The 27,253-nt window shown below is 43.9% G+C and overlaps 2 protein-coding genes across 2 annotated transcripts in view; both read left to right on the top strand.

Annotated features, from left to right (window-relative positions):
- The window catches only part of LOC128595856 (zinc finger protein 83-like), a 33,872-nt gene extending 21,661 nt beyond the window's left edge, over positions 1-12,211 (top strand). Inside the window, 5 exon segments of the mRNA XM_053604929.1 lie at positions 4,661-4,787; positions 5,144-5,259; positions 5,501-5,692; positions 9,953-11,421; positions 11,423-12,211. Of these exon segments, the coding sequence (XP_053460904.1) occupies positions 4,661-4,787; positions 5,144-5,259; positions 5,501-5,692; positions 9,953-11,421; positions 11,423-11,578 (2,060 nt within the window). The 3' untranslated portion in view covers positions 11,579-12,211.
- Positions 1-27,253, top strand: part of LOC128595853 (zinc finger protein 83-like) — a 100,580-nt gene that overhangs the window by 64,661 nt on the left and 8,666 nt on the right. The window lies entirely within an intron of this gene.

Raw genomic sequence — 27,253 nt, 5'->3', positions numbered from 1 at the left:
TGATGTCCATAATATTTATCTCAGATTAGCTAGAGTAACAAGTATAAAATAAAGCCATTGCAGAATGGGTGAATCGAAACCAATAGACTGTCACCAAAGATTATAGGAGGAAGAATTTTATTTGCTGGTGGGGAAATTCAGCAGGCCATTAGCCTTAAAGTAATGAGCTCCATTTTTTAGCTCTGTCCCTGTCCTTTTATCGGACTCACAAGTAGACAAAGGAATTACTGTATTATTTTTCATTGGCGGTATCAAATCATTTGCAGATTTACAGAAACAGGAGCAAGCAGCAGCCGTTAGTTTCAAGGACCCAGGAAGCAAAGTTTTACAAATTCTTAAAGACTGGGTTACCATGGGGAGGACCTTGCAAGAGTCTCCTTGGGTTTCTCTGAGAAGCCTTTTTTTTTTTTTTTTTTTACTTTACTTTTCCCGAGTATTCCAACCACAGAGCTGCATTATTTATATTTATTTTTAAGAGTTTTTGCTTTTTTAAAAGCAACATTTGGTGACGTAACTTAGTGCTGCACACCCTGGGGGTTGGCCCTACAAGAGTCTCAGGAACTGAACACAGGATTGACTCCTTCCGCGGTGAATGGAGAATATTAATAGAATTGGAAAAAGATTTATAGGCAGCGCCCCTAGCTCACTGGATAGAGCGCTGGCCACATACACCCAGGTTGGTGGGTTGGAGCTCGGCCTGGGCCTGCCAAACAACAATGACAACTGCAACCAAAAAATAGCCGGGCGTTCTGGCGGGCGTCTGTAGTCCCAGTTACTCGGGAGGCTGAGGCAAGAGAATCCCTTAAGCCTGAGAGTTTGAGGTTGTTGTGAGCTGTGATGCCACAGCACTCTACCGAGGGCGACATAGTAAAACTCCCGTCTCAGAAAGAAAAGGATTTTTAGTATGTTCTGTTGAGTTTTAGCAAGCAAGAGCACCTTCTCAGGCAGCGTTTTGCATTTCGCGTTGTAGTTTCACGCCTTCATAGATGACTCCAAGGCCTGTATAATTAAACAGCGAAAATTAATTTTAATAGCAGTAACTGTCCTGAATACAGTCAGCACCCCACATGGAGCCCACCAGAGAGATCCCAGGTCCCAGACCGCCACGTAGCTCCAACTTCACCAGCAAGTCTTGCCTTACAACCCAGAAACCAAAAGACCCTATAGCAGCCCCCAGAAATGAAGTGCCGGCCCCGCCCATCCCTAACATGCCGGCCCTGACCCAGCCCACCCCTCAACATCCTGGGCCCCTTCCAGAACCCCCAACCGCCCCGTGTCCCACCCAGACCCCTACAGGGTCTGTCCACTTTCACAGGCCACCGTTGGGGCCCCGCCCAGATCCGGCAACCTCCAGTGTTTCCACCCAGTGTCCCCACCCTCCCAGACAAATTATCCGGTTCAGATCCCGCCCATCCTCCCGGGGCCCTTGCCCAGGCCCCGCCTCTTTCTTTGGGCCCCGCCCACTACGGCCCGGCCCAGGCCTGGCTTCTCCCGGGGGCGCAGTTCCCGCAAACCCGGAAGTGGATCGAGGTGATCACACAGCTCCCTGCCGCGGGTGAGTTTTCCGTTGTGTAAATTAAAGTGTGATATCTCAATCCTCAGCGCCCCCATATCCGATGACCCAAGTTCCCTACAGAGCTTAAAATCCCCGCGGCGCTCCCTTTACTCTTAAATGAATTCACACGTCGCCTTGACTTCCGGTGGTTGTCGCTTACCTTTTGCTAAAATGGCTCAGCGATTGGGATCTGAACTTGTGTAAATCGGGGTGTCTCGTTGCCCCTCCTCAGTGTATATTAATTTGCCAAGTAGCTCACAAAGCCCAAGGAAACATTCACTGAGGTTTACTTATTTGCTATAATATTACAAAGGATAAGAACAGCTGGATGGAATGTTCATTCTAGGAGATTAATGAAACCCGGGGGCGGGGTGGGATTGGAAACCCTGACTTTCAACTGGTTGGGGGGTAGCACAGGTGGCTGCTAGTAATCGGGTAGTGCGTGCAAAAGGGGGAGACAGTTTGTGCGGCTGAGCCCTCAACCTGTGGGACCAGACACCGTCTCCTCAGTAACTCCTGTAGGAGTTTGTTGCCCCTTCATCCTCCGGGTACACTGGGCAGCAGGGGACCATCTTCCATGGGTCAGATGTGTGTGTGGTGGTGGCACTGTAAGGTTGAGGTGATGTGATGTGATGATCCTAAGCAATGAACAGCATATTTTTGACATTCAGGATTGACTTCTGAAGAGTCATATTACCCGAGGAAGAAGCACAGGAGAGAGAAAGAGAGGATTCAGGAATGGCTCTTACTCAGGTACAGTGATGTTCGCGGTGGGTCATTCTGAGTCCCCCTCCTTTCTGAAATGCCGGGCACTGGACTTGCTGATCTCCGACTCTGCAGTGTCGGGCCTGATGTTTGCTTGCACTCACCCCTGCCTTCCCTCAGTCTCTGTCACCTGCATTGAGATCCCATCTCACAGTGACCAGGTGACAGGAGCTTGTGCAGAGGCCCCATGGGACAGGGTCCTGGGAAGGACTTCTCACCCAGACTTGGATTGGAGATGGGGTGTGGCTGTGCAGTGTCATGCTACACCCCAGTGATTATTAAATATAACAGCACATGTGTATCTTAACATTACAATAAACTCTACACAAAAATGCACCTGAGGCCCTAAATGCAGCCTCTTTCCTGTCAGTTGTCCTCCGTCCCTTTGCTGTCACTGGGAAGTTGCTGTTGTGAGGTCTGTGGCAGGAGTTAGGGCAAGTGTTGTACAGCTGTGTTCCACACTGTTATGAGTGTTTAGAACAAATTGTTCATTGAATGTTTTTTGTGATACTTGATCCTGCTCGTTGTGAAAATGTACATGCCTTCATGTCGCTCAGCCTGGAGGGCTGCCTCTTTGGCATCCTTATTGGAACATTCTCTGAAAGAAGACATGTGAATCTTTACAGTTTCTCACTGTTACAAAGAATGTCACGTACCTGTCTTCTCCCGTGTTTCCAGCCAGGTTGGGAAGCTGAAGAAGTGATTGCTGGTTCCCTTGTGGAATGTTTCCTATTTTGTTAGAACTTACAGAATACCTACCCTTAGATACAAAGGTTCGACTAGAACATGTGAGACTTCTCCCTCGTGTAAACAAAATGTGCTAATATTTGGGCGGCGCCTGTGGCTCAGCGAGTAGGGCGCCGGCCCCATATGCTGAGGGTGGCGGGTTCAAACCCAGCCACGGCCAAACTGCAACAACAACAAAAAAAAATGTGCTAATATTTTCTTTTATATTTTGAAAAAATGGGGAATATGGCAATGATTTGTATTTCCATTTTCTAATTTATTTTGAGTCTGCGTAGGATTCATTATTTTGTGGACACATAACATGTAAAGTGGATTTTCATGCTTTGCTCAGTGTACTGTAGGATCTATTTTGTATTCTATGATTTATTTTCTTTATATATGTTCTGGTCTTCTTTTTTTCTTTTCTTGAGACAGAGTGTCATTCTGTCACCCTTTGCATCTTCATAGCTCACTATAACCTCAAATTCGTAGGTTCAAACCACCTTTTTACCTTGGCCTACCTAGGGACACCTAGCTAATTTTTTTATTTTTAGTAGAGATAGGGTCTCACTCTTGCTAAGGCTGATCCCTGAGCTCAAGGGATCCTCCTATGTTGGCCTCCCAGACTGCTAGGATTACAGGCATGAGCCACTGCGCCCAGCCCTGTTTTTTTTTTTTGTTTGTTTGCTTGTTTTTTATACATTACACAGTTTTTTAGTGTAATACACATCTTTTATTCTTCATGCCTCCTTTTTTGTTTTAAAATCTCTCAGTTTTCATGGCTTTAAATTTGGTCTACACTGTCACATGAATGAGTTAACTGTAGGAATAGTAACAGTGTCTGATTGCCTTTGTGTGAATACACAATGGCCTTTTATGGAGTTCCGTGCTGTTATCCTTAACTTATTTCAAGCTTTTTCAGTTAGACAAGCAACTATCAATTTACTTTTGTAAATAACATGTTATTTAGGTGTTTGGCGTTTCAGTTTCAGTTCTGATTCCCAGACACCTGAGTGCTTGGTCTGCGATTTTTAATTATTTGACCTGAGGGTCAGTTCATTAAAGTGTATATGGCACCCTTTAGTGTCCTAGTAAGATGGAAATAGGTGTTTCTCTTTTTGAGTATTATGTTATGTGACTTAGTATATTTAAATCCTATAGGATTCTGGCTCATTCACAGGAAATATTCCAAAGCCTCAGTCACTGCTCTTTCTGTCATCATCTTGGTTTGAAAATTCTGAGCTTTCTGTAAAGGCATCATGACATTGTCATCTCTGAGAACTCCACATGCATTCTGGCTCAAGTGGGTATTGAATACTATGTGGTGTGTTGACAGCAGCATTGTAGGATAATATTTAGCATCTACACCTTCTAGAACAGTAACTCTGTGTTGATCTTTTTCTTCTCTGCAAAAAATGAGAAATCCACATAATTTAGAAGGTGATATACCTTTTTATGGAAAAGTGTATTAAAGTGATACAATATGCTACATACCTTCCTCATATCTGTCAGACACTCATTTCATGGAATCCATCCTTTCTTCTCCTCTTCTCATTTTGTGTAGAGCTAAGACCTCTCCCCATAACCCCATGGTAAAATGTGTTTTCATTTCAGAGGCCTTTGACGTTCAGGGATGTGGCCATAGAATTCTCTCAGGAGGAGTGGGAATACCTGGACCCTGCTCAGAGGGCTTTATACACGGATGTGATGTTAGAGAACTACAGGAACCTGGTCTCCCTGGGTGAGGCTCTACCCTATGTGTGTTTGCATTTTCTCTGACTGCCCTTAAGGAGTCCAACATTGCTTGACTGAAATTGAGACCTTTATTGATTCAGAAATAACACCCTTCATAATGTGTCATCTGGACCTTACCTGTCCCCTGTGTTTAGATGTTCTGTCCCTCCCATGATCCCTCAGTGGTGGTTCCACAAATCAAGTACACATGAAAATTCATGGCAGAGTTTTAAATGTGCAGTTGCTTGTTTTCTCCCACTGTGCTTTTGATTCAGTAATTGGGAGATGGGGCAGGATATCTGCCTCCTCTAGTGTTTGAAATACTCAGTGGATAAATCTGTGAAATTTTTTTTTTCTTTTCAGAGTCTCGCTATGTTGCCACTTGGTAGAGTGCCGAGGCGTCACAGCTCACAGCAACCTCAAACTCTTGGGCTTAAGCAGTTCTCTTGCCTTAGCCTCCCAAGTAGCTGGAACTACAGGTGCCCTCCACAATGCCTGGGTATTTTTTTGGTTGCAGTTATCATTATTTAGTAGGCCCAGGCCAGGCTCGAACCCCCCCAGCCTCAATGCATCTGGCTGGTGCCCTAACCACTGAGCTACAGGCGCTGAGCCTGTGAAATATTGTATTGACCACCTATAATGTCCTCTCTCCTACCTGAACATGGGCGTGGGGTTCTGGGAAAGCCCTAGCACAGCATGTTCCTTTCTTTTCATGAGCAGGAATCTCTCTTTGTCACCCGAGTGTTTTCTCCATGTTGGAACAAGAGAATGAGCCCTGGACTCTGGAGAATGAAGTGAAAACAGCAAGAAACCCAGAGGTTGGGGAATGGATGCGAGATGCGATCTCAGGTGAGAGATCAGGTGGGCACAGCGGAAGCAGCACCGTTCCTCAGTGTGTGGGAAAGTCTGCAGGTGAGAGCGCTGTGGGAAAACAGACATTTGAATCCTGTGAGCTCTGAATGTAAATCTCTCTTCATGCCACTGATCTCTGTCCTTTACACGTGGACTGGTTTATTTTTTCACTCTCCAGTGGTTCTGCAGCTCACACAGGGACAGTCTCTTGGTGATGGACAAGGCCCTGTTGGGTGGCTTCTGCAAACTCTTCTTTGACCCCTGACTCTGCAGCACAGGGAGGGCCATTTCTAGGGCTTCTCCTTCCCCTGTGGTCTTTTTTGCTCTGTACTTGATTTCATCTGCTGCTCAGTTCTCTGTCCATATAGGCCAGAGCTGTGGCCTCTGTCATCCTGATAGCTGGACCTGTGCTGGCTCCGAACCCCCATTACCTTTAAGTGGAAGACCTAAAATAAGGAGATGGGAAAACATGGACTGTTGTGTCTTTGTATCTGGGTCCCCGGAAACTGCATGGAGATGTCTAGAGCCTGCTCTGCTTGTTCCCATCTGTGTGAGACCAGAAAAAGCCAAGTGTTATTACTGTTACCACTACCACTCAACACAGAACGTGTCACTTCTGGTCACTACTATGTATGAGGATTCCTCCCCACCAACAGCCCATTTTGGGGCGGGGGGGGGTCCTGTAATTTAATTCTGACCCTTTCTATGTGGAATTTAGAATCAGATCATACAACCTATGAGTTGAGTCCCCTGTACTGTCCTCCACCTCAGATGCCAGTCACAAGTAGTGAATTGTCTGCTGTCCTTATGAGCAACTGCCTGTATTTTGGGTTTACGATCCTATTCTTAGGTGTGATTAAATTTCAGCATTGGCTCACAGAACTCATGGAAACAGGTACATTCACTGGATTGTTCCAGAGGATATTTGAATCATCCACACGAACAGGCAGGCAATGAGATGCACAGGGCCAACGACCTGGGAGGGGCAGGAGCTCTGGATGTCCTGCTCTCCTCATGTTTTTACTTATTCCTTATTGGAAGCTCTCCAGTTTCTGTAGCTCAGGGATTTTTCTGGCAGGCTCTTCACATAGGTTTCTTGGTATTACTCCCCAACCTCCCTTGCCTTCCTGTGAGGGAGGTGGCAATTGGGGCTGACGGTTCCCTGCTCCTAACCATGACTTGACCAGCCCCACCCAAGAGACCGCAAGGATTGTCTTGTGGGAACAAACCGTGCTCTTGTCACTCAGGAAATTCCAAGTGATTAGGGGCAATGTCCAGGCAAAAGACCAACATACGTGTTTCTTCTTCCTTTATAAGGTCCCTCAGCTGTTCTTCAGTTCTGCTTTATACACAAACTTGTTGTGTTACAGGGGAGTAAAATTCTCAAAGTATGTATATTCTTCATTTGATGATACCACATAATACTATTCAACTGTTTTTGTTTTTCTTGAGACAGAGTCTCACTATGTTGCTCTCAGTAGAGTGCTATGAAGTCACAGCTCACAGCAACCTCCAACTCTTGGGGCTATTCTCTTGCCTCAGCCTTCCAAATAGCTGGAACTACAGGCACCAGCCACATGGCTGGCTTTGTTGTTGTTGTTGTTGTCCTTGTTGTTGCAGTTGTCATTGTCTTGGGGAGGGGTTGTTTTTTTTTTTAGAGACAGAGTCTCACCTTGTCGTTCTCAGTAGAGTGCCATGGCTCACAGCTCACAGCAACCTCCAGCTCTTGGGTTTAGGTGATTCTCTTGTCTCAGCCTCCCAAGTTGCTGGGACTACAGGTGCCCGCCACAAAGCCTCACTATTTTTGTTGCAGTTGCCACTGCTATTTTAGCGGGCTGGGGCTGGGTTTGAACCCGACACCTTCAGTATATGGGGCCAGCGCCCTAACAACTGAACCACAGGCACTGCCCTCAGTTGTCATTGTTGTTTTAGTTGGCCTGGGCCAGGTTTGAACCTGCCAGCCTCAGTGTATGTGGTTGGTGTCGTAACACTCTGCTACGAGTGCCAAGCCAGGACATTGTATTTTTATATGTCAAAAAAATTAAACTAACCCTTCCAATTTTTATATACCAAAGTGTTTTTTCCAGTAAAGACTGTAGTCTATTAAATACTGTAGTCACTCTTTTTATTTAATTTCACTAATGTGATCAAAGGCAGAATTTAGTAATAGCCTTCTTTCTAGCTTTGTTTCTCGAAACATCCCTCTACTTGCCCAGCCAGTGGGTCATCATTCCGCACCCAGGATCTATCTACATTGCTGGACCCTTGATAACAGCTTACTGTGTCTTTGTAAGACACAGTACTGTACTGTGTGTACAGTATGAACTCATCCCTCTCTTCTCCCTGGCCATATCCAGCTATTTGCCTTTGGGTCCCACTGAGAGCCTGCATGGGATTTCCTAGAATCTCCCCATCTAAATACCAACCAGGCTTGGGCTGCTTAGCTTCTGAAATTGGAAGAGATTGGACACATTCACGGTGGTATGGCCACAGCCAGTCTCCTAGAATGTACATGTAGAATTTGTTGAACATGCGCCTAGAAATAAAATTCAAAGGTCATGAAAATATTGTAAGACATATAATCCCTAAGGTCTTCCCACATTATCAAATCATCTTTCCTTTTAAATCTCTTCTATTTTAGCCTCATTCTGTAGCTTTGTTCCCATAGTTAACCATGAGATAGCTATGTGTTGGTTACTAAATCAGTTTGGGTTTTCTACCAGGGTCAGAATTTTAACTGACACAATATAAATTTTATGTTATATTGTGTCAAATTTTAACTGTTTCCATAAATTTGCAAGTATAATGTCTGCTCCTGCATGCCCATATAAAAATTATTTATTTAGGCCCGGCACCCATAGCTCAGTGGTTACAGTGCCAGCCACATACACCAGGGCTTGTGGGTTTGAACCCAGCCCAGGCCTGCTAAACAACAATGACAACTGCAACAAAAAATAGCCGGGCATTGTGGTGAGCACCTGTACTCCCAGCTACTTGGGAGGCTGAGGCAAGAGAATTGCTTAAGCCCAAGTGTTTGAGGTTGCTGTGAGCTGTAACACACGGCACTCTACCGAGGGCAACATAGTAAGACTCTGTCTCAAAAAAAAAAATTATTTATTTAACGTTCTACTTAGCGAGTTTTTCTGTCCCCCAATTTCAGTAATGTGATCAAAGGTGGGCATTGTCAGTATCCTTCTGCTAGATTTGTTTCCTGAAACAGACTCTCTGCTAAGGTATCATCAGTCTGCAACCACATCCTGTTTCTTCTTTTCTTCCATGCTTTCCTTTCATCTGTCTTTGGCCTTTCCTTCTGTGGTCTCTTGGTTTAGATGGACTCTGCAGTCATGTTTCAGCACATTACTTTTTCTATTCCTGACCACACTAATTTCTAAAAGACCCCTTCCCACCCGTACTACTCTCACTGTAAACACAGTTTGTTACCCTTGAAAACTTTACAGAGACTAAGTTATTATTTTTACTGGTGCCTAAATCAGTGTGTGCCTTGGGTGATGACTCCACATACCATTGTCCATGAAGGGTGATTGAGTGACTCTATTGACAAGACAACTAAGACCTTCCTGTGCTCCTCTGTTTCTTGTGACCTGTTGTTTCTGATGATGCTTAGGTCACCAGTTGCTCCTAAGAACAAGTCGGAGCCTCAGGCCCTGGGTCAAGTCTTGTTTTTGTGTCTTCATGTGCAAATCAGGGTTAGATGCACGAATGCTGTGGACCTGCTGTTTTTACTTGAAAAATAATAATTTATCTCAAGGTTCTTCTAACAAGTTAGTGCTGGTTGATTGCTAAGAATACTGCATGGTGTTTGCATAGACTGCAAATTGTAAATAGGACCTCAGCAGATAAACTTTTACCAAGATGAATGTTCAAGTCATAGTTGCCTGAATTATGTTGTATAGGATCATATTTCTCAACTTGTTCCAAATGATGTTTTCTGTGCACCTCGTTAATACATTTTCCAAGTACAAGTACATCATTCTCTTCAATTATTGAACACCCATGTGCTTTTAGCCCATTACAGTGCTTTGCCTTCAGGGGGGAAAAATTCACCTTTTAGGGTTAACATGGATCTCTGCAGTGTGTTCTGGTTACGTGCTATTTCATACTAGGCTTCCCTGCTTACTATTTTAAATTGTAAATAATCACTTTTACATTAAAAAAAAGTTTAAATGAAATATCACAATTGTATGTTTAATAACTGATTTTACCCATGTTACTCTTGATATAAAGTTATATGTTTCAATAGGAGGTATTTAATTACCAGCTGAGTTCACCGGATAACCTGTGGTTGTTTGTATCTTGTAGGCATCTCTTCTGTATGTGTGATAAGTGAATGGCCACCTAAAGAGAACAGTAATACAGGAGAAATATCCCCCACAGTGATGTCGAAAAGGTACCAAAGCCATGTCATTGAAGACTTTTGCTTTAGGGAAATCCAGAAGAATAAACATAACTTTGAGCATCAATGGAGAGATGATGAAAGACATTCTAGTAGGGTCTATACGACCCATCAGGAAAATCTAACTAGTAGGAGAGATCAGCATGATAGGCAGGATTCAGAAAACAAGTTTCTTAATGATCAGCTGGGACTGGACATGCAGTCATATCCACCAGAACTGCAGCTATTTAAGGCTGAAGAGAAAAGTTATGAATGTAATCCCATGGAGAAGTCTGTCAACAATGATTCCTTAATTTCCCCACCCCACAGAATTCCTTCTGTCAGCCCCCTACTTTCTTATAATACTGATCTTATGGATTCATTATTCACACAAAGAGAGAAAGCACACATAGGGACAGAACATTACAAATGTGTTGAATGGGACAAGGCCTTGAATCAAGGGTTACATTTCACTATTCATCAAATAATACATAAAAAAGAAAAACAATTTAAATGTGACATATGTGGTAAGGTCTTCAATAAAAAATCAAACCTTGGGAGTCATCGGAGAATCCATGCTAGAGAGAAATCTTACAAGTGTAATGTATGTTGCAAGGTCTTCAATAACATTTCACATCTTGTACAACATCAGAGAATCCATACTGGAGAGAAACCTTACAAATGTAATGAATGTGGCAAGGTCTTCAATCAGATTTCACACCTTGCACGACATCGGAGAATTCACACTGGAGAGAAACCTTACAAATGTAATGAATGTGGAAAGGTATTCCATCAAATTTCACACCTTGCACGACACAGAACAATTCACACTGGAGAGAAACCTTTTAAATGTAATGAATGTGGCAAAATGTTTAGTCGAAATTCATACCTTGTTCAACATCTGATAATCCACACAGGAGAGAAACCACACAAATGTAATGAGTGTGGAAAGGTCTTTAATCATATTTCACACCTTACACAACATCAAAGAATTCACACTGGAGAGAAACCTTACAAATGTAATGAATGTGACAAGGTCTTCAGTCATAAGTCATCCCTAGCAAATCATTGGAGGATTCATACTGGAGAGAAACCTTTCAAATGTAATACATGTGGCAAGGTCTTCAGTCGCAATTCATACCTTGCTAGACATCTAGTAATTCATACTGGAAAGAAACCTTATAAATGTAATGAATGTGGCAAGCTGTTCAGTCAAAATTCACACCTTGCAAATCATCAAAGAATACATACTGGAGAGAAACCTTATAAGTGTAATGAATGTGGCAAAGTCTTTAGTCAAAATTCATATCTCGTATGCCATCGGAGAATTCATACTGGGGAGAAACCTTGTAAATGTAATGAATGTGGAAAGGTTTTCAGTCTAAACTCATCCTTAGCACACCATCGGAGAATTCATATTGGAAAGAAACCTTGAAAATGTAACAAGTGTGGCCAGACCTTTACTGTGCATGCAAGCCTTACTGACCATCATCTCCATACCAGCGAAGCCTTTTAAATATAAGGAACTTGGCAGGGTTTTCATTGACAATTGATACTTTGAACATCAGGGATTTTATGCTGGAGAGACATCTTATTAATGTGACAAGGTAATCTATATAATTAATGTAGGAAGGTATTTTCTCAGAATTAAAGACTTGGAGGGCATTAAGTAATTCACACTAGCAGGGAACTTTGCAAGTGTGATCAAGACCAGTCTGGGCAACATGATAAGATTCTGTTCCCATAAAAAAAAAAAAAATTAGCTGGATGTGGTTGTGCAAGCCTTTAGTCCCAGCTCCTGGGAGGCTATATCAGGAGATTCTCTTGAGTCTGGGATTTGGAGGTTTCAATGAACTATGATGATACCACTTCATTCCGTTCACTCTCTCAAAAATTTAAAAAGAGGCTCGGTGCCTGTGGCTAAAGTGGCTAAGGCACCAGCCACATACACCTGAGCTGGAGGGTTCAAATCCAGCCTGGGTCCGCCAAACAACAATGATGGCTCCAACCAAAAGAAAAAAAATAGCCAGGCATTGTGGTGGGCGCCTGTAGTCCCAGCTATTTGGGAGGCCGAGGCAGGAGACTTGCTTGAGCCAAGGAGTTGGAGGTTGCTGTGAGCTGTGATGCCACAGCACTCTACCTAGGGCAACAGCTTGAGGCTCTGTCTAAAAAAAAAAAAAAAATTTTTTTTAAAAGAAAGAAATGTTCACCTGGATTTCTTCCTTTTTTTTCTTTTTCTTTTTCTTTCTTTTTTTTTGTAGAGACAGAGTGTCACTTTATCACCCCTGGTAGATTGCTGTGTCATCACAGCTCACAGCAACCTCCAACTCCTGGGCTTAAGTGATTATCTTGCCTCAGCCTCCCAAGGTCCCTTCCAGGACATTCCAGAGACAGCCAGACTCTGCCTTCAGGGTCTGCCTCCTGCATGATTAGCTTTCTAATCAGTTTGGAGGGTCTTAAAGGAACATCTCTTCATGTGGACTCTGAGAAAGCTTCTTCAAACATAAGTCAATGGCACTCGAAGTCACACTGAGGTTACACTTGAGGTCAAAGGATCCCCAATCTTGGCCTCCCAGAGAGCTAGGATTACAGACATGAGCCACTGTGCCCAGCGTGTTATACTTTTATTTATTTATTTTATTTTGAAACAGAGTCTCAAACTGTTGCCCTGGGTAGAGTACTGTGGTGTCATAGCTCACAGCAACCTCCAGCCCTTGGGCTGAAGGGATCCTCTTGCTTTGGGTTTTCTTTTTTTTCTTTTCTTTCTTTTTTTTTTTTTTTTTTTGGTTATTGTTGTTTAGCAAGCCCAGGCCGAGTTTGAACCCACCAGCTGCAGTGCATGTGGCTGGTGCCCTAACCACTGAGCTATGGGCGCCAAGCTGGGTTTTCTATTTTAGTAGGGACGAGGTCTTCATTTTGCTCTGGCTGGTCTCAAACTCGTGAGCTCAAGCAATCCACCTGCCTCGGCCTCCCAGAGTGCTAGAATGACAGTGTTTTTCTTTCTTTTTTTTTTTTTTTGGCAGTGTTATTCTTAATTAACTCTGATTTATGTTCAATTTAACAGTTACATGGACCTCTCACTTTGATAGCAGCCACGTTTCCGCAATTAAAGATGTCTCTCTTACGTGATAGGAGCAGACACCACACAGCCAATGTGAACATTGCAGGACTGTCACCATTCAAAGTCCATGACAGGGCAAGTTTGTTAGCATTATTATTATTTTAAATGTAATTGTGTCCCATTATTCAAACAGCATGCATATTTTTTCTGAATTTTCCTCGATGTAACATATGGTGACTGTGTTGAAGTTTACTTCAACTCTATACTCCAGCAATATTAAAGACCTACTGCAACCAATGTCTCAACCCCTCCAACCTTTGTTTCCCTGGAAACAGCTCTCTGCAAAGAACCAGTTTCCCATGATTTGCTTTATCAATGATGACTAAATTTTTTGTTTCCACTGATAAATGGAAACAATGCTGATTAACTTGACTTAATCAAACTTTAGTTCAGCTTCAGTCCTCCCAGACCCTGAACTTTGAGCCACCCTTGGTCAGTGAGATGCAGAACAAGCTCTCCTGGGGAGCCCCTCCCTAGAGTAGGCTGACCCTAGGATGAAACAGTCCCTGAGTACTGCAGGTGGGCCGGTTGCTCATCCCCTGCCCAGACCAGCTGCTTTCCTGCCTTGTTCACTCCTCATATAAAAGGAAAGTGCTTTCCTGTGTGCATCTTGGGCATTTTCAGGTCTGTGGTTGACATTCTCCCTATTGCAGTAATCCTTTTGAATAAAATCTCTCCTAAGTCTGAATTTGTCTTTTGACAGAGATGAGTATTTTCCTAGTTCCATCTGTGTTAGAATGTTTACATTCTCCTTTTTTTTGAGGTGCAGGATAAATATACAAGCTCTATTGGCAAAATTAATTCGCAGTTAAAAAAATTTTTTTTTCTTTTTTTTTTTTTTTAGTAGCTGGGACTACAGGCGCCCGCCACAACGCCCAGCTATTTTTTTTTTTTTGGTTGCAGTTCAGCCGGGGCCGGGCCTGAACCCGCCACCCTCAGCATATAGGGCCGGCGCCCTACCGACTGAGCCACAGGCACCGCCCTAAAAATTTTTTTAATCCTTAATAATTTGTGTTCTTACCGTGATAGCACAAGGTGACATATGTCAGTCTTCCTATGACAGGGAATATTTTTTGTTCTGAATGTGTTCATAGAGTTTCCTTGATAATTTCGGAAGCAATACAACTCCCCATATACAGTTGGCCTTCTATAAGTGTGTGCTTTGGATCTCCGGATTCTCCCAACCATAGATCAAAAATAGTAAAACATACATATATGTACAGCAATAAAAAATGATACAAATAAAAAACAAATACACTGGCTATTGCCTGTGGCTCAAAGGAGTAGGGCACGGGCCCCATATGCCAGAGGTGGCGGGTTCAAACCCAGCCCTGGCCAGAAACTGCAAAAAAACAAAACAAAACAAATACACTATAACTCCTTATGTAGCATTTACATTATATTGGGTATTTGAAGTCATCTAGGGAGGACATGAAGTAGGTTATAAGCAAATATCAAAATACTGTGCCATTTTATATGTGGGCCTTGTGCATCCTTGGATTTTAGTATCGGGGTGTCCTAGAACCAATCCCCCAGAAATACTGAGAGAACTGTACAAAATACATTCTTGATTTTTCAGCTGTAAATTAGCATCTCACCTGCTGTTTTTAGTTTCAAAAACTCCACAATCACCACAGCTTCTACCTTGTGATCCTAGAAGTCCATGTTGAAAGTTCTTCCTTGGCAACATAGCTACTTAGCAACATTGCATATTGGCATACTCTACTCATAGAGGTCCTCAAAATCTGTCCCAGACACGGTGTCTTTGGAAATGTGTTGATGTATCTTGTTTGTTATTTTTTTTTTTTTGAGACAGAGTCTCAAGCTGTCGCCCTGGATAGAATGCCATGGCGTCACAGCTCACAGCAACCCCAAACTCCTGGGCTTAAGTGATTCTCCTGCCTCAACCTCCCAAGCAGCTGGGACCACAGGCACCTGCCACAACGCCCAGCTGTTTTTTGGTTGTAGTTGTCATTGTTGTTTAGCAGGTCTGGGCTGGATTTGAACCTGCCAAATCTGGTGTATCTGACTGGTGTCCTAGCCACTAAGCTATAGGCACTGAGGTTGATGTATCTTGCTGTATTCATCTGTGAGCTGCAACAGAACACTCAGCTCATTTTAATCTGCTAATATTAAACATGCTATACAGCAATAAAAAATGATACAAATAAAAAACAAATACAATATAACTCTTTATGTAGCATTTACTACTGTTAAACATGCTAATTTTCCTATGTAAACATGATTATATTTCAAAGGATTACCCTGTTTTTTTTTTTGTTTTTGTTTTTTTTTTTTTTTGTAGAGACAGAGTCTCACTTTATGGCCCTCGGTAGAGTGCCATGGCCTCACACAGCTCACAGCAACCTCCAACTCCTGGGGCTTAAGCGATTCTCTTGCCTCAGCCTCCCGAGTAGCTGGGACTACAGGCGCCCGCCACAACGCCCGGCTATTTTTTGTTGCAGTTTGGCCGGGGCCGGGTTTGAACCCGCCACCCTCGGCATATGGGGCCGGCGCCTTACCGACTGAGCCACAGGCGCCGCCCGGATTACCCTGTTTTATTGATAGTATCTTCCACAATTCTAGATAAAAGAGAAAAATATACTTCCTAATACATATTGTCACAGATATTGTCATTAAATTCTTGCTGGTAGACATGAGGCTAAAATTTGAGAACTTAATTTTTAACTTGGTTAATAAATGCCCTCGGAAATTTTGCAAAATTATTCTTTAGGTTAAAATAAATCCAAATGTCTTCTGAAGATTATTTACAGGCTTTGTTATCCATCCTTGACAGAAGATGTAGAAAGAGACAACCAAACAAGACCTAAGTAGATTGCAATTTTTAGTGAAAAGTACTTTCTAATTACGTTTAGTGTGCATGTGAAGTGAACGTGGAGTTACAAAATATTTAGGAATCATTGAAGTAACATACAATGACGTCAATCATATTTATTTCAGATTAACTAGAATAACAAGTATTACAGAGAGCTACATTATTTACATTTATTTTTAAAATGTGTTGCTTTTTTAAAAGCAGCATTTGGGGCGGCGCCTGTGGCTCAGTGAGTATGACGCCGGCCCCACATGCCGAGGATGGCGGGTTCAAACCCGACCACGGCCAAACTGCGACAACAATAACAAAAAATAGCCAGACGTTGTGGCGGGCGCCTGTAGTCCCAGCTTTTAGGGAGACTGAGGCAAGAGAATCGCCTAAGCCCAGGAGCTGGAGGTTGCTGGGAGCGGTGACGCCACGGGACTCTACCGAGGACAACAAAGTGAGACTGTCTCAAATAAATAAAAGCAGCATTTGGTGACGTAACTTATCACTGGCATTAGTGCTCCACACCCAGGTGTTGTCCCTACGAGTCTCGGGACCCGAGCACAAGGTTGACTCCCTGTGAATGGGGAATATTAACAGAAATGGAAAAGGATTTCTAGTGTTCTGCTGGGCGGCAGCAACCAAAGGCATACTCCGCCCAGGCAGCGTTTTGCATTTCACATTCTAGTTGCAGTTCCTTCCCAGGCAATTTCAGGGTCTGTATGGCGAAAATTAATTTTATTAGCAGGAACTGTCGCGAATGCAGCGGCACCCCACGTGGAGCCCACCTGAGAGAGCCCAGTTCCCAGACCGCTGCGTAGCTCCTGCCTCTCTGGCAGGTAGTGCGTGTGCAACACAGAAAACAGCAGACGTAGCAGGAGCCTCCGGGTTAGAAGCGCAGACCCCGCCCAGACGCCCCAACCCTCCCAGGTCCTCCCAGGGGCGCAGACCCTGGCCACGGTCCTGGGCCCTCTCGGAATCCAGCCCGCTCCTCTGGGTCCCGCCCATTCCGCTGGGCCCCGCCCAGGCCCGACCGCTCCTGCGCGCGCAGGGCCCCCAGACCCGGAAGTGGATCGCGGGGATCGAGCGTCTCGCCGCCGCGGGTGAGTTTCTCGTTGTTTACATTAAGTGTGTGGTTCGCGGTCCCCCTGCGCTCCCGTATCCGATAACCCGGGTTCCCTAGGGACCTTATAAACCCCGCGGCGTTCCCTTTACTCTAAGTGAATTCACAAGTCGCCTTGACAGCCGGGAGTCGTCACTTGCCTTTTGTAAAATGGCTCAGAGGTTGGGATCTGAACTTGTGACTTAACTGCCGTAAATTGGAGGTTCTCACGGCCTCTCCTCAGTCTGCATTAATTTGCTAGAGCAGCTCACGAGTCCAGGGAAACATTAACTTCGGTTTTCTCATTTACTATAACTAATATTATAAAGGATAAGAACAGCTGGATGGAATATTTCGTTCTAGGAGAGTAATGAAACACCGGGTGGATTGGAAGCCCTGACGTTCAACTGATCAGTGGGTAGCACAGGTGGCAGCTAGTGTCGGGTAGTGCGTGTGAAAGGGGGGACAGTCAGTGCGGCTGAGGCCTCAACCTGTGGGATCAGACACCGTCTCCTCAGTAACTCCTATAGGAGTTTGTTGTGCCTTTGTCCCCCCCGTGCCTTGGGCAGTAGAGGACTATCTTCCGTGGGCGAGATGTGTGTGGTTGTGGCAGTAGAAGCGGGTGTACTGGTTCTAAACAATAAACAACATATTTTTGACATTCAGGATTGACTTCTAAAGAGTCATATTACCCGAGGAAGAAGCACAGGAGAGGAAAAGAGAGGATTCAGGAATGGCTCTTACTCAGGTACAGTGATGTTCGCGGTGGGTCATTCTGAGTCCCCCTCCTTTCAGAAATGTCGGGCACTGGACTTGCTGATCTCTGACTCTGCAGTGTCTGGCCTGACGTTTGCTTGCACTCACCCCTGCCTTACCTCAGTCTCTGTCACCTGCACTGAGATCCCATCTCATAGTGACCTGGTGACATGAGTTTGTGCAGAGGCCCCATGGGACAGGGTCCTGGGAAGGACTTCTCACCCAGACGTGGATTGGAGATGGGGTGTGGCTGTGCAGTGTCAGTGCTGTGGGGCAGCAGGAACTCTTTTGGGACGAGGTCTGGCCTAGAGCATTCTGAGGATCAGGATGAGAAAGGTGTTCATGGAAGTCACACATTAATGTGCACAAATACCTGCTAAATGCTTCAGAAAGAGATCAGGAGGGGGAAATCTTTCTCCCTGATTTCACAGTACATTTGTAGTAAATAAGGGCAGGAGATGCTTTAAACCAAGGGTCCTCAAACTGCGGCCTGCGGGGCACATGAGACGGTGTGATTGTATTTGTTCCCGTTTTGTTTTTTTACTTCAAAATAAGATATGTGCAGTGTGCATAGGAATTTGTTCATAGTTTTGTTTTTTGTTTTTAAACTATAGTCCGGCCCTCAAACAGTCTGAGGGACAGTGAATTGGCCCCCTGTTTAAAAAGTTTGAGGACGCCTGCTTTAAACCATTCTCAGTGCCACCATTTCCTGGAGACTGGTGTTTCTGTAGACCAGTGTTTTTCAACCCTTTTTTTTCTCATTACACACATGAAACTGTAGTTAAACTTAATGCAGTACACTTAAATTATGTTGATCAAGGAAAAAAAGAGTAAAAAAGCAGTTACTATGCTTTGATCTTCCTTAGTATACAATTTAGTTAATGATCTATAAAATTTTCACAGCATTGGGTGGCACCTGTAGCTCAAGGAGTAGGGCACTGGCCCCATATGCTAGAGGTGGCGGGTTCAAACCCAGCCCTGGCCAAAAACTGCAACAACAACAACAAAAAATTTTTTTTCACAGCACATCCAGGGTCCTCTCATGGCACACCAGTGTGCTGTGGCACACCCATAGAAAATCACTTCTGTAAGACTTTTTTACCTAAAACAAAAAATGGTTACTGTTTTGATCAGATGTCAGAACAGAACTTGTCATCAGAAGATGGGCCATATTCATGCTTTGCTATATAATGTATATGTTAGTTTTAGGGTAAAACTCTACACAGAGATACAACTGAGGCCCTAAAGGCAGCCTCTTTCCTATCAATCGTCCTCCATCCCTTCGCTGTCACTGGGAAGTTGCTGTTGTTAGGTCTGTGGCAGGAGTCAGGGCAGTGTTGTACAGCTGTGTTCCACACTGTTTTGAGCGTTTAGAACAAATTGTTCATTGAATGTTTCTTGTGATACTTGATCCTGCTCGTCGTGGAGAGCTGCCTCTTTGGCATCCTTGTTGGAACATCCTCTGAAACAAGACACATGAATCATTTTTTCTTTTTTTTGCAGTTTTTGGCCCATGCTGGGTTTGAACCTCCCACCTCCAGTATATGAGGCCGGTGCCTTACTCCTTTGAGCTGCAGGTGCCGTCTGACATGTGAATCTTTACAGTTTTCCACTGTTACAGAGAATGTCACAGTGCCTGCCTCTGATGGTGTCTCCATCATGACAGATATCTGGAGGTTCCTCCAGATTGGGCAGTTGAAAGAGAGCTTGCTTCTTGTAGCATGGGGCATTTCCTCTTTTGTTAGATCTGACAGGATCCCTCTCACCATAACCTCTAGCTGCAAAGTGACTCTCCCTCACTTAAAACATGTGAGATTTCTCCCTCATTGAAACAAAACTTTCTGCTATGTTCTTTCATATTTTGAAAAAATGGGGAATGTGACACTCCTTTGTATTTCCATTTTCCTGTTTTTTTTTTTTGGTTTTTGGTTTTTTTTTTTTTTTTTTTGAGACAGAGTCTCAAACTGTTGCCCTGGGTAGAGTGCTGTGGCATCACAGCTCACAGCAACCTCAAACTCTTGGGCTTAAGCAATTCTCTTGCCTCAGCCTCCCAAGTAGCTGGGACTACAGCCACCCACCACAGTGCTCAGCTATTTTTTGTTGCAATTGTCACTGTTGTTTTAGCCGGCCCAGGCCGGGTTTGAACCTGCCAGCCTCAGTGTATGTGGCCGGTGCCCTACCCACTGTGCTACGGGCACTGCCCATTTTCTCATTTCTTTTGGGTATTTTTAGATTTCATTCTTTTGTGGGATTTTTATGCTTTGCTCCTTGTTTTTTCACACATTACAGGATCTATTTTGTATTCTATGGTTTATTTTGTTTCTATATGTTCTGGTCTTTTTTTTTTTTTTTTTTTTTTTTTTGAGACAGTCTCATTCTGTCGCCCTGGCATCATCATAGCTCACAGCAACCTCAAACTCCTGAACTCGAGCAATCGTCTTGCCTCAGCCTCCTAAGCCCCAATGCCTTGACTAATTTTTCTATTTTTAGTAGAGAGGAAGTCTCCCTATTTCTCAGGCTGGTCTTAAGCTCCTGAGCACTAGTGATCCTACTGCCTCAAGCCTCCCAGAATTCTGAGATTTCAGACGAGCCACCATGTCTGGCTCTGGTCCTTTCATTTTATGTTATACACTATTTTATTGTGATACAAATCTTTTATTCTTCATGCCTCCTTTTTTTGTTGTACCTCTGTCTGTTTGATTCATCTTGATTGTGTTCACCTTCCATGATTAGAAAATACTATGTTTCATTTAAGCATAAATTTTACTGTTTGTAATTTTGTTTACATCTCCATATTTTGAATTTTCATTTATACATTATTGTAGGTTTTGTATCTGATTCATTGTAATGTTTCAGATATGTATGCCATAACAGATTTGTGTGTCCTTTGCCAAATCCCTCCATTTTCCTTTTCTCTTCACAGTCATGTTGGCTGTCCTTTGACTTAACAAAGTCACATTCATTGAAATCCTATGCATTTGGTTTGTTTGGAATGACTCTGCACTTCTCATCATGGAGGTCTTTACATCACCATCTCTTCTAATAACAGTTGTGTTTACTGGTCCTCAATCATGTCTTTGATATATCTTTCAGTAAAATACGTTTGTTTGCTGGTACGTGACTTGAGTACTGTTAAGGGTATTCATGTCATTGTGTACCATATCTCTAGAACATTTCCATTTTGCCAAACTGAAACTGTATAGCTGGTATCACTAATTTCCTCCTTTGACCTCCCTCTACTATTTGTCAGCCCTATTTCCACATTGTATATTTGTGCATTGGACTCTTTTGGGTAGTCCACATGAGTGCAGTCACACATTACTTGTCCTTTCGTGACGGGCTTATTTCCCTTTGCATAATATCTCCCAGGTTTATTCATGTTATAACATGTGACAGGCTTTCCTTGTTTTTTAAGGCTGAATAGTATTGCACTGTATGTACACGCTACGTTTCCTTTACCCATTCATCTGTAGGTAACATGTTAGCTGCTTCCTATTCTTGGCTGTGGCGTATAATGCTGCAACCAGCATCAGTTTGCAAGTATTTCTCTCAGAGCCTTCTTTCACTCATCAGTATGTTCACCACACAGTGAGGTTGCTGGATCACCTGATAGATCATCCAGTTTTTAATTTTTTTTGTTTTTGCGACAGAGTCTCACTTTGTCACCTTGGGTAGAGTGCTGTATCATCACAGCTCACAGCAACCTCAAACTCTTGGGCTTAAGCGATTCTCTTGCCTCAGCCTCCCCAGTAGCTGGGACTACAGGTGCCTGCCATACTGCCTGGCTAATTTTTTGTTGCAGTTGTCATTGTTGTTTTAGCTGCCCCAGGCTGGGTTGGAACCCACCAGCCTCAGTGCATGTGGCTGGTGCTGCAACCACTGTGCTATGGGTGCTGAGCCAGAAATCTTTTTTCTTGTTTTTTTTTTTTTTGAGACAGAATCTCAAGTGGTTGTCCTGCATAGAGTGCTGTAGCATCACAGCTCACAGCAACCTGAAACTCTTGGGCTCAAGCAATCCTCTTGCCTCAGTTTTTCTGTTTTTAGTAGAGACGTGGCCTTACTTTTTGCTCAGGCTGCTCTCAAACACGTGAGCTCAAGCAGTCCACCCACCTTGGCCTCCCAGAGTGCTAGGATTATAGGCGTGCGCCACCATTCCTGGTCAAGAAATCTTAGATTGTCAAAGATTTTTTTCTTCATCAATTGAAATGATCATGTGGTATTTGTCCTTCAATGTACCTTATTATGTTAATTGCCTTTCTTCTTCTTTTTTTTTTTTTTTTGAGACTTTGACACCCTGGGTAGAGTGCTGTGGTGTCATAGCTCACAGCAATCTCAAATTCTTGGACATAAGCAATCACCTTACCTCAGGCTCTCCTAGCACTCTGGGAGGCCCAGTTGGGAGGGTTGCTTGAGCTCAGGAGTTGGAGACCAGCCTAAGCAAGAGCAAGACCCTGTCTCTACTAAAAATAGAAAACTAGCCAGGAGTTGTGTTGAGCACCTATAGTCCCAGCTACTCAGTAGGCAGAGGTAGGAAGATCTCTTGAACCAGAAGTTTGAGGTGGCTGTGAGCTATGATGCCACGGCGCTCTACCCAGGATGACAGAGTGAGACTCTATCAAAACAAGCAATGTCATTGAGAGATAGCTGGGTTTGTTCAGTTCACTTAAACGTGTACACATATGCACGCCTGAGAGCTTGGAGGAGCAAGCCTCTGGCTCTTACCAAACACCCACTGGAGTTTAATCCTTAAGTTTTATGTTAAACAGGTAAAACTGTCTCTTAGTTTTCATGGTCTTAAATTTGGGCTACACTGTATTTGGTCTACAATGAATTCTAATGTAGTGTGTGATTGCCTTTGTGTGGTTATCCTCCAGGCTGTTATCCTTCTTTCAAGCTTTTTCAGTTAGACAAGCGACTGTGAATTTACTTTTGTAAATTAGATATTACTTAAGTGTTTGGTGTTTCAGTTCTGATTCTCAGACACCTGAGTGCTTGGTCTGTGATTTTTACTATTTGACCTGAGGGTGAGTTCCTTGAGGTGTATATGACACACTTGTGTCCTAGTAAGATGGGAATAGATGTTTCTCTTTTTGAGCATTATGTTATGTGACTTAGTATATTTAATCCTATAAGATACTGGCTCACTCACAGGAAATATTCCAAAGCCTCAGTCACTGCTCTTTCATCATCTTGGTTTGAAAATTCTGAGCTTTCTGTAAAGACACCGTGGACATGGTCATCTATGAGGACCCCACATGCATTCTGGCTCAAGTGGATATTGAATACTACTTGGTGTGTTAACAGCAGCTTCTACACCTTCTAGAACAATAATTCTGTGTTGCTTTTTTTCTTGTTTTTTCTTCTCTGCAAAAATGAGAAATCCTCAGTAATTTACTCACTGAGCCACAGGCGCCACCCGATGATACACCTTTTTATGGAAAAGTGTGTTAAAGTGGCTCGGCGCCCAGAGCAGTACACAGTGGTTGCAGCGCCAGCCACATACACTGAGGGTAGTGGGTTTGACCTTGGCCCAGGCCAGCTAAACAACAATGACAACTGCAACAAAAAATAGCCGGGCATTGTGGTGGGCACCTGTAGTCCCAGCTACATGGGAGGCTGAGGCAAGAGAATCACTTAAGCCCAAGAGTTTGAGGTGGCTGTGAGCTGTGATGCCACAGCATTCTACTGAGGGTGACATAGTAAGACTCTGTCTCAAAAAAAGAAAAGTGTATTAGAGTGATACAATATGCTACATACCTTCCTCATATCTGTCAGACACTCATTTCATGGAATCCATCCTTTCTTCTCCTCTTCTCATTTTGTGTAGAGCTAAGACCTCTCCCCATAACCTCATGACAAAATATGTTTTCATTTCAGAGGCCTTTGACATTCAGGGATGTGGCCATAGAATTCTCTCAGGAGGAGTGGGAATACCTGGACCCTGCTCAGAGGGCTTTATACACGGACGTGATGTTGGAGAACTATAGGAACGTGGTCTCTCTGGGTGAGGATAATGTGGCTGTCACTGCTGGGATTTTCCCTTGGGTATCTTTGTATTTTCCCCGATGGTCTCTTGGGACCCCCACATTGCTTGACTGAAATTGAAGCTGTACTGAGTCAGAAATGAAAAGGCTGGGCTTGGCTTGGCACCTGTGGCTCAAGCAGCTAAGGTGCTAGCCACATACACCTGAGCTGGTGGGTTCAAATCCAGCCCTGGCCCACCAAACAACAATGATGGCTACAACCAAAAAATAGCCGGGTGTTGTGGCAGGCGCCTGTAGTCCCAGCTACTTGGGAGGCAGAGGCAGGAGAATTGCTTGAGCCCAGGAGTTGGAGATTGCTGTGAGGTGTGATGTCACGGCACTCTATCCAGGGTTACAGCTTGAGGCCCTGTCTCAAAAAAAAGAAAGAAAAGCTGGGCTTGGTGCAGTTGGCTCATGCCTGTAGTCCTTGCAATCTGGGAGGCCAAGGTGGGAGGATTGCTTTAACTCAGCAGTTTAAGATCAGCCTGAGCAAAAGTGAGACCCTTCTGTACTAAAGATAGAAAAAGTTGGGTGGTGCCTATGGCTCAAATGAGTAGGGCACCAGCCCCATATGCCGGAGGTGGTGGGTTCAAACCCATCCCTGGCCAAAAACAAACAAACAAAAAAAAGATAGAAAAACTAGCCAGATGTTGTGGCGGGCGTCTATAGTCCTAGCTACTAAGGAGGCTGAGTTAGGAGGATCAGTTGAACCCAGGAGTTTGAAGCTGCTTTGAGCTAGGCTGAGCCCATTACACACTAGCCTGGGGAACAGAGTGAGACCCTGTCTCATAATAAAAAAAAAGATATGACAAGCTTCATAATGTGCCATCTGAACCTGTCCCCTGTGTTTAGATATTCTGCCCTCTTCATGATCTCTCACAAGTGATATACACATGAAACCTCAAGGCAGACTTTAAAATATCCAATTGCTTATTTTCTCCCCTCTGCCTTTTATTCAGTTATCCGGGGATAGAGACAGGACATCTGCATCCTATAGTGTTTTAAAACACTGAGTGGATATATTTGTGAAATATTGTATTGACCACCTATAACGTCCTCTCTCCTACCTGAACATGGGTGTGGGGTTCTGGGAAAGCCCTAGCACAGCATGTTCCTTTCTTTTCATGAGCAGGAATCTCTCTTTGTCACCCGAGTGTTTTCTTCATGTTGGAACAAGAGAATGAGCCCTGGACTCTGGAGAATGAAGTGAAAACAGCAAGAAACCCAGAGGTTGGGGAATGGATGCGAGGTGCGATCTCAGGTGAGAGATCAGGTGGGCACAGCGGAAGCAGCACCGTTCCTCAGTGTGTGGGAAAGTCTGCAGGTGAGAGCGCTGTGGGAAAACAGACATTTGAATCCTGTGAGCTCTGAACTTAAGTCTCTCTTCATGCCACTGATCTCTGTCCTTTACACGTGGACTGGTTTATTTTTTCACTCTCCAGTGGTTCTGCAGCTCACACAGGGACAGTCTCTTGGTGATGGACAAGGCCCTGTTGGGTGGCTTCTGCAAACTCTTCTTTGACCCCTGACTCTGCAGCACAGGGAGGGCCATTTCTAGGGCTTCTCCTTCCCCTGTGGTCTTTTTTGCTCTGTACTTGATTTCATCTGCTGCTCAGTTCTCTGTCCATATAGGCCAGAGCTGTGGCCTCTGTCATCCTGATAGCTGGACCTGTGCTGGTTCCGAACCCCCATTACCTTTAAATGGAAGACCTAAAATAAGGAGATGGGAAAACATGGACTGTTGTGTCTTTGTATCTGGGTCCCTGGAAACTGCATGGAGGTGTCTAGAGCCTGCTCTGCTTGTTCCCATCTGTGTGAGACCAGAAAAAGCCAAGTGTTATACCTGTTACCACTACCACTCAACACAGAACGTGTCACTTCTGGTCACTACTATGTGTGAGGATTTCTACCTACCAACAGTCCATTTTCGGACTGGACATCAACGAAGTGTCTTGTAATTCAATTCAGTTCTCATCCTTTCTATGTGGACTTAGCGTCAGATCCTACAGGCTAAGGGTTGAGATCTCAGGACTGCCCCCTACTTCAGATACTAATAGTCAGTTGTTACCTGTCCTTATGACCAAATTATCCTGTTCTTGGCTCTGACTCATTTGCTGGGCTGGCTCACAGAACTCATGGAAACAGGCACATTTACTGGCTTATTATAGAGGACTTTTGTTTCTTTGAGACAGAGTCTTGCTCTGTCACCAAAGCTAGAATGCCTTGTTAATCAGGCTTGCCCACAGCAATCTCAAATTCCTGGGCTCAAGGAATCTTCCTATGTTGGCCTACCAGAGTACTGAGATTACAGGGGTGAGCCACTGTGCCCAGCTGTCTGCTCTGATGTTTTCTATTATACACACACACTCATTTTTTGGGACAGAGTCTCACTCTGTCACCCTGGGTACAGTGCTATGGCATCTTAATTGCTTATAGCAACCTCAAACTCTTGGGCTCAAGCGAGCCTCTTGCCTTTCCTTTTCTATTTCTTTGTTTTTAGTAGAGACGGGCTACTTGCTCTCTTGCTCAGGCTAGTCTGTAACTGGTGAGCTCAAGCAATCCACCTGCCTCGGCCGCCCAGCGAGCTAGGATTACAGACATGAGCCACCGTGTGCCTGGCCTATTTCTTTTGTTTAATGTTGGATTTGGTTCTTGTTGTCTACTTTTTTGAGATATATTAGTGTAGTGTTGGAATTCTGTTCTTTTAATATAGGCCTTTATTGCTGTAAACTTCAGTCTTGGGTTTGTTTTTAATAGGTTCTACTATGTCATGTTTTCATTTTCACTTTTTTAAAGACTTTTATAGTTTTTTTTTCTCAGTGTCTTCATTAGTTGTTCATGAACATGTTGTTTGATTTCCATATATCTGTACAGGTTTTCAAGTTCCTCTTTTGCTTAACTTCTAGTTTTATTCCATTGTTGTCAAAAAGATAACTTGATTTTGGCTGGGCATGGTGGCTCATTCCTGTAAGCCCAGTTCTCTGGGAGGTGAAGGCAGGTGGATCACTTGAGCTCAGAAATTGGAGACCAGCCTGAGCAAGAGCGAGACCCAGTCTCTACTAAAAACAGAAAAACCAGCTGGGTGTTGTGATGGGCACCTGTAGTCCCAGCTACTCAGGAGGCTTAGGCAGGAGGATCACTTGAATCCAGGAGTTTGAGATTGCTGTGAGCTATGATAACGCTGGGGCATTCAACTCCAGGGTGACAGTGAGATTCTGTCTCCACAAAAAAAGAAAAGATACTTGATTTCATTTTGACCTTGTTGAATTTGTTCATACTTGTTTTGTAGTCTAACATAAGGTCTATCCTGGAGTGTGCCCCAGGTATGATGGGTGGAATGTGTATTCTGCGGCACTTGGATGCAACCTTCTGGAAATATCTATTAATCCATTTGTTCTAGGGTAC

This window comes from Nycticebus coucang, chromosome 10 (assembly GCF_027406575.1).
Source record: "Nycticebus coucang isolate mNycCou1 chromosome 10, mNycCou1.pri, whole genome shotgun sequence".
NCBI classification, from domain to species: domain Eukaryota; kingdom Metazoa; phylum Chordata; class Mammalia; order Primates; family Lorisidae; genus Nycticebus; species Nycticebus coucang.
The sequence above is the reverse complement of the archived record's forward strand: the minus strand, read 5'-3'. Positions and strand labels throughout refer to the sequence as shown.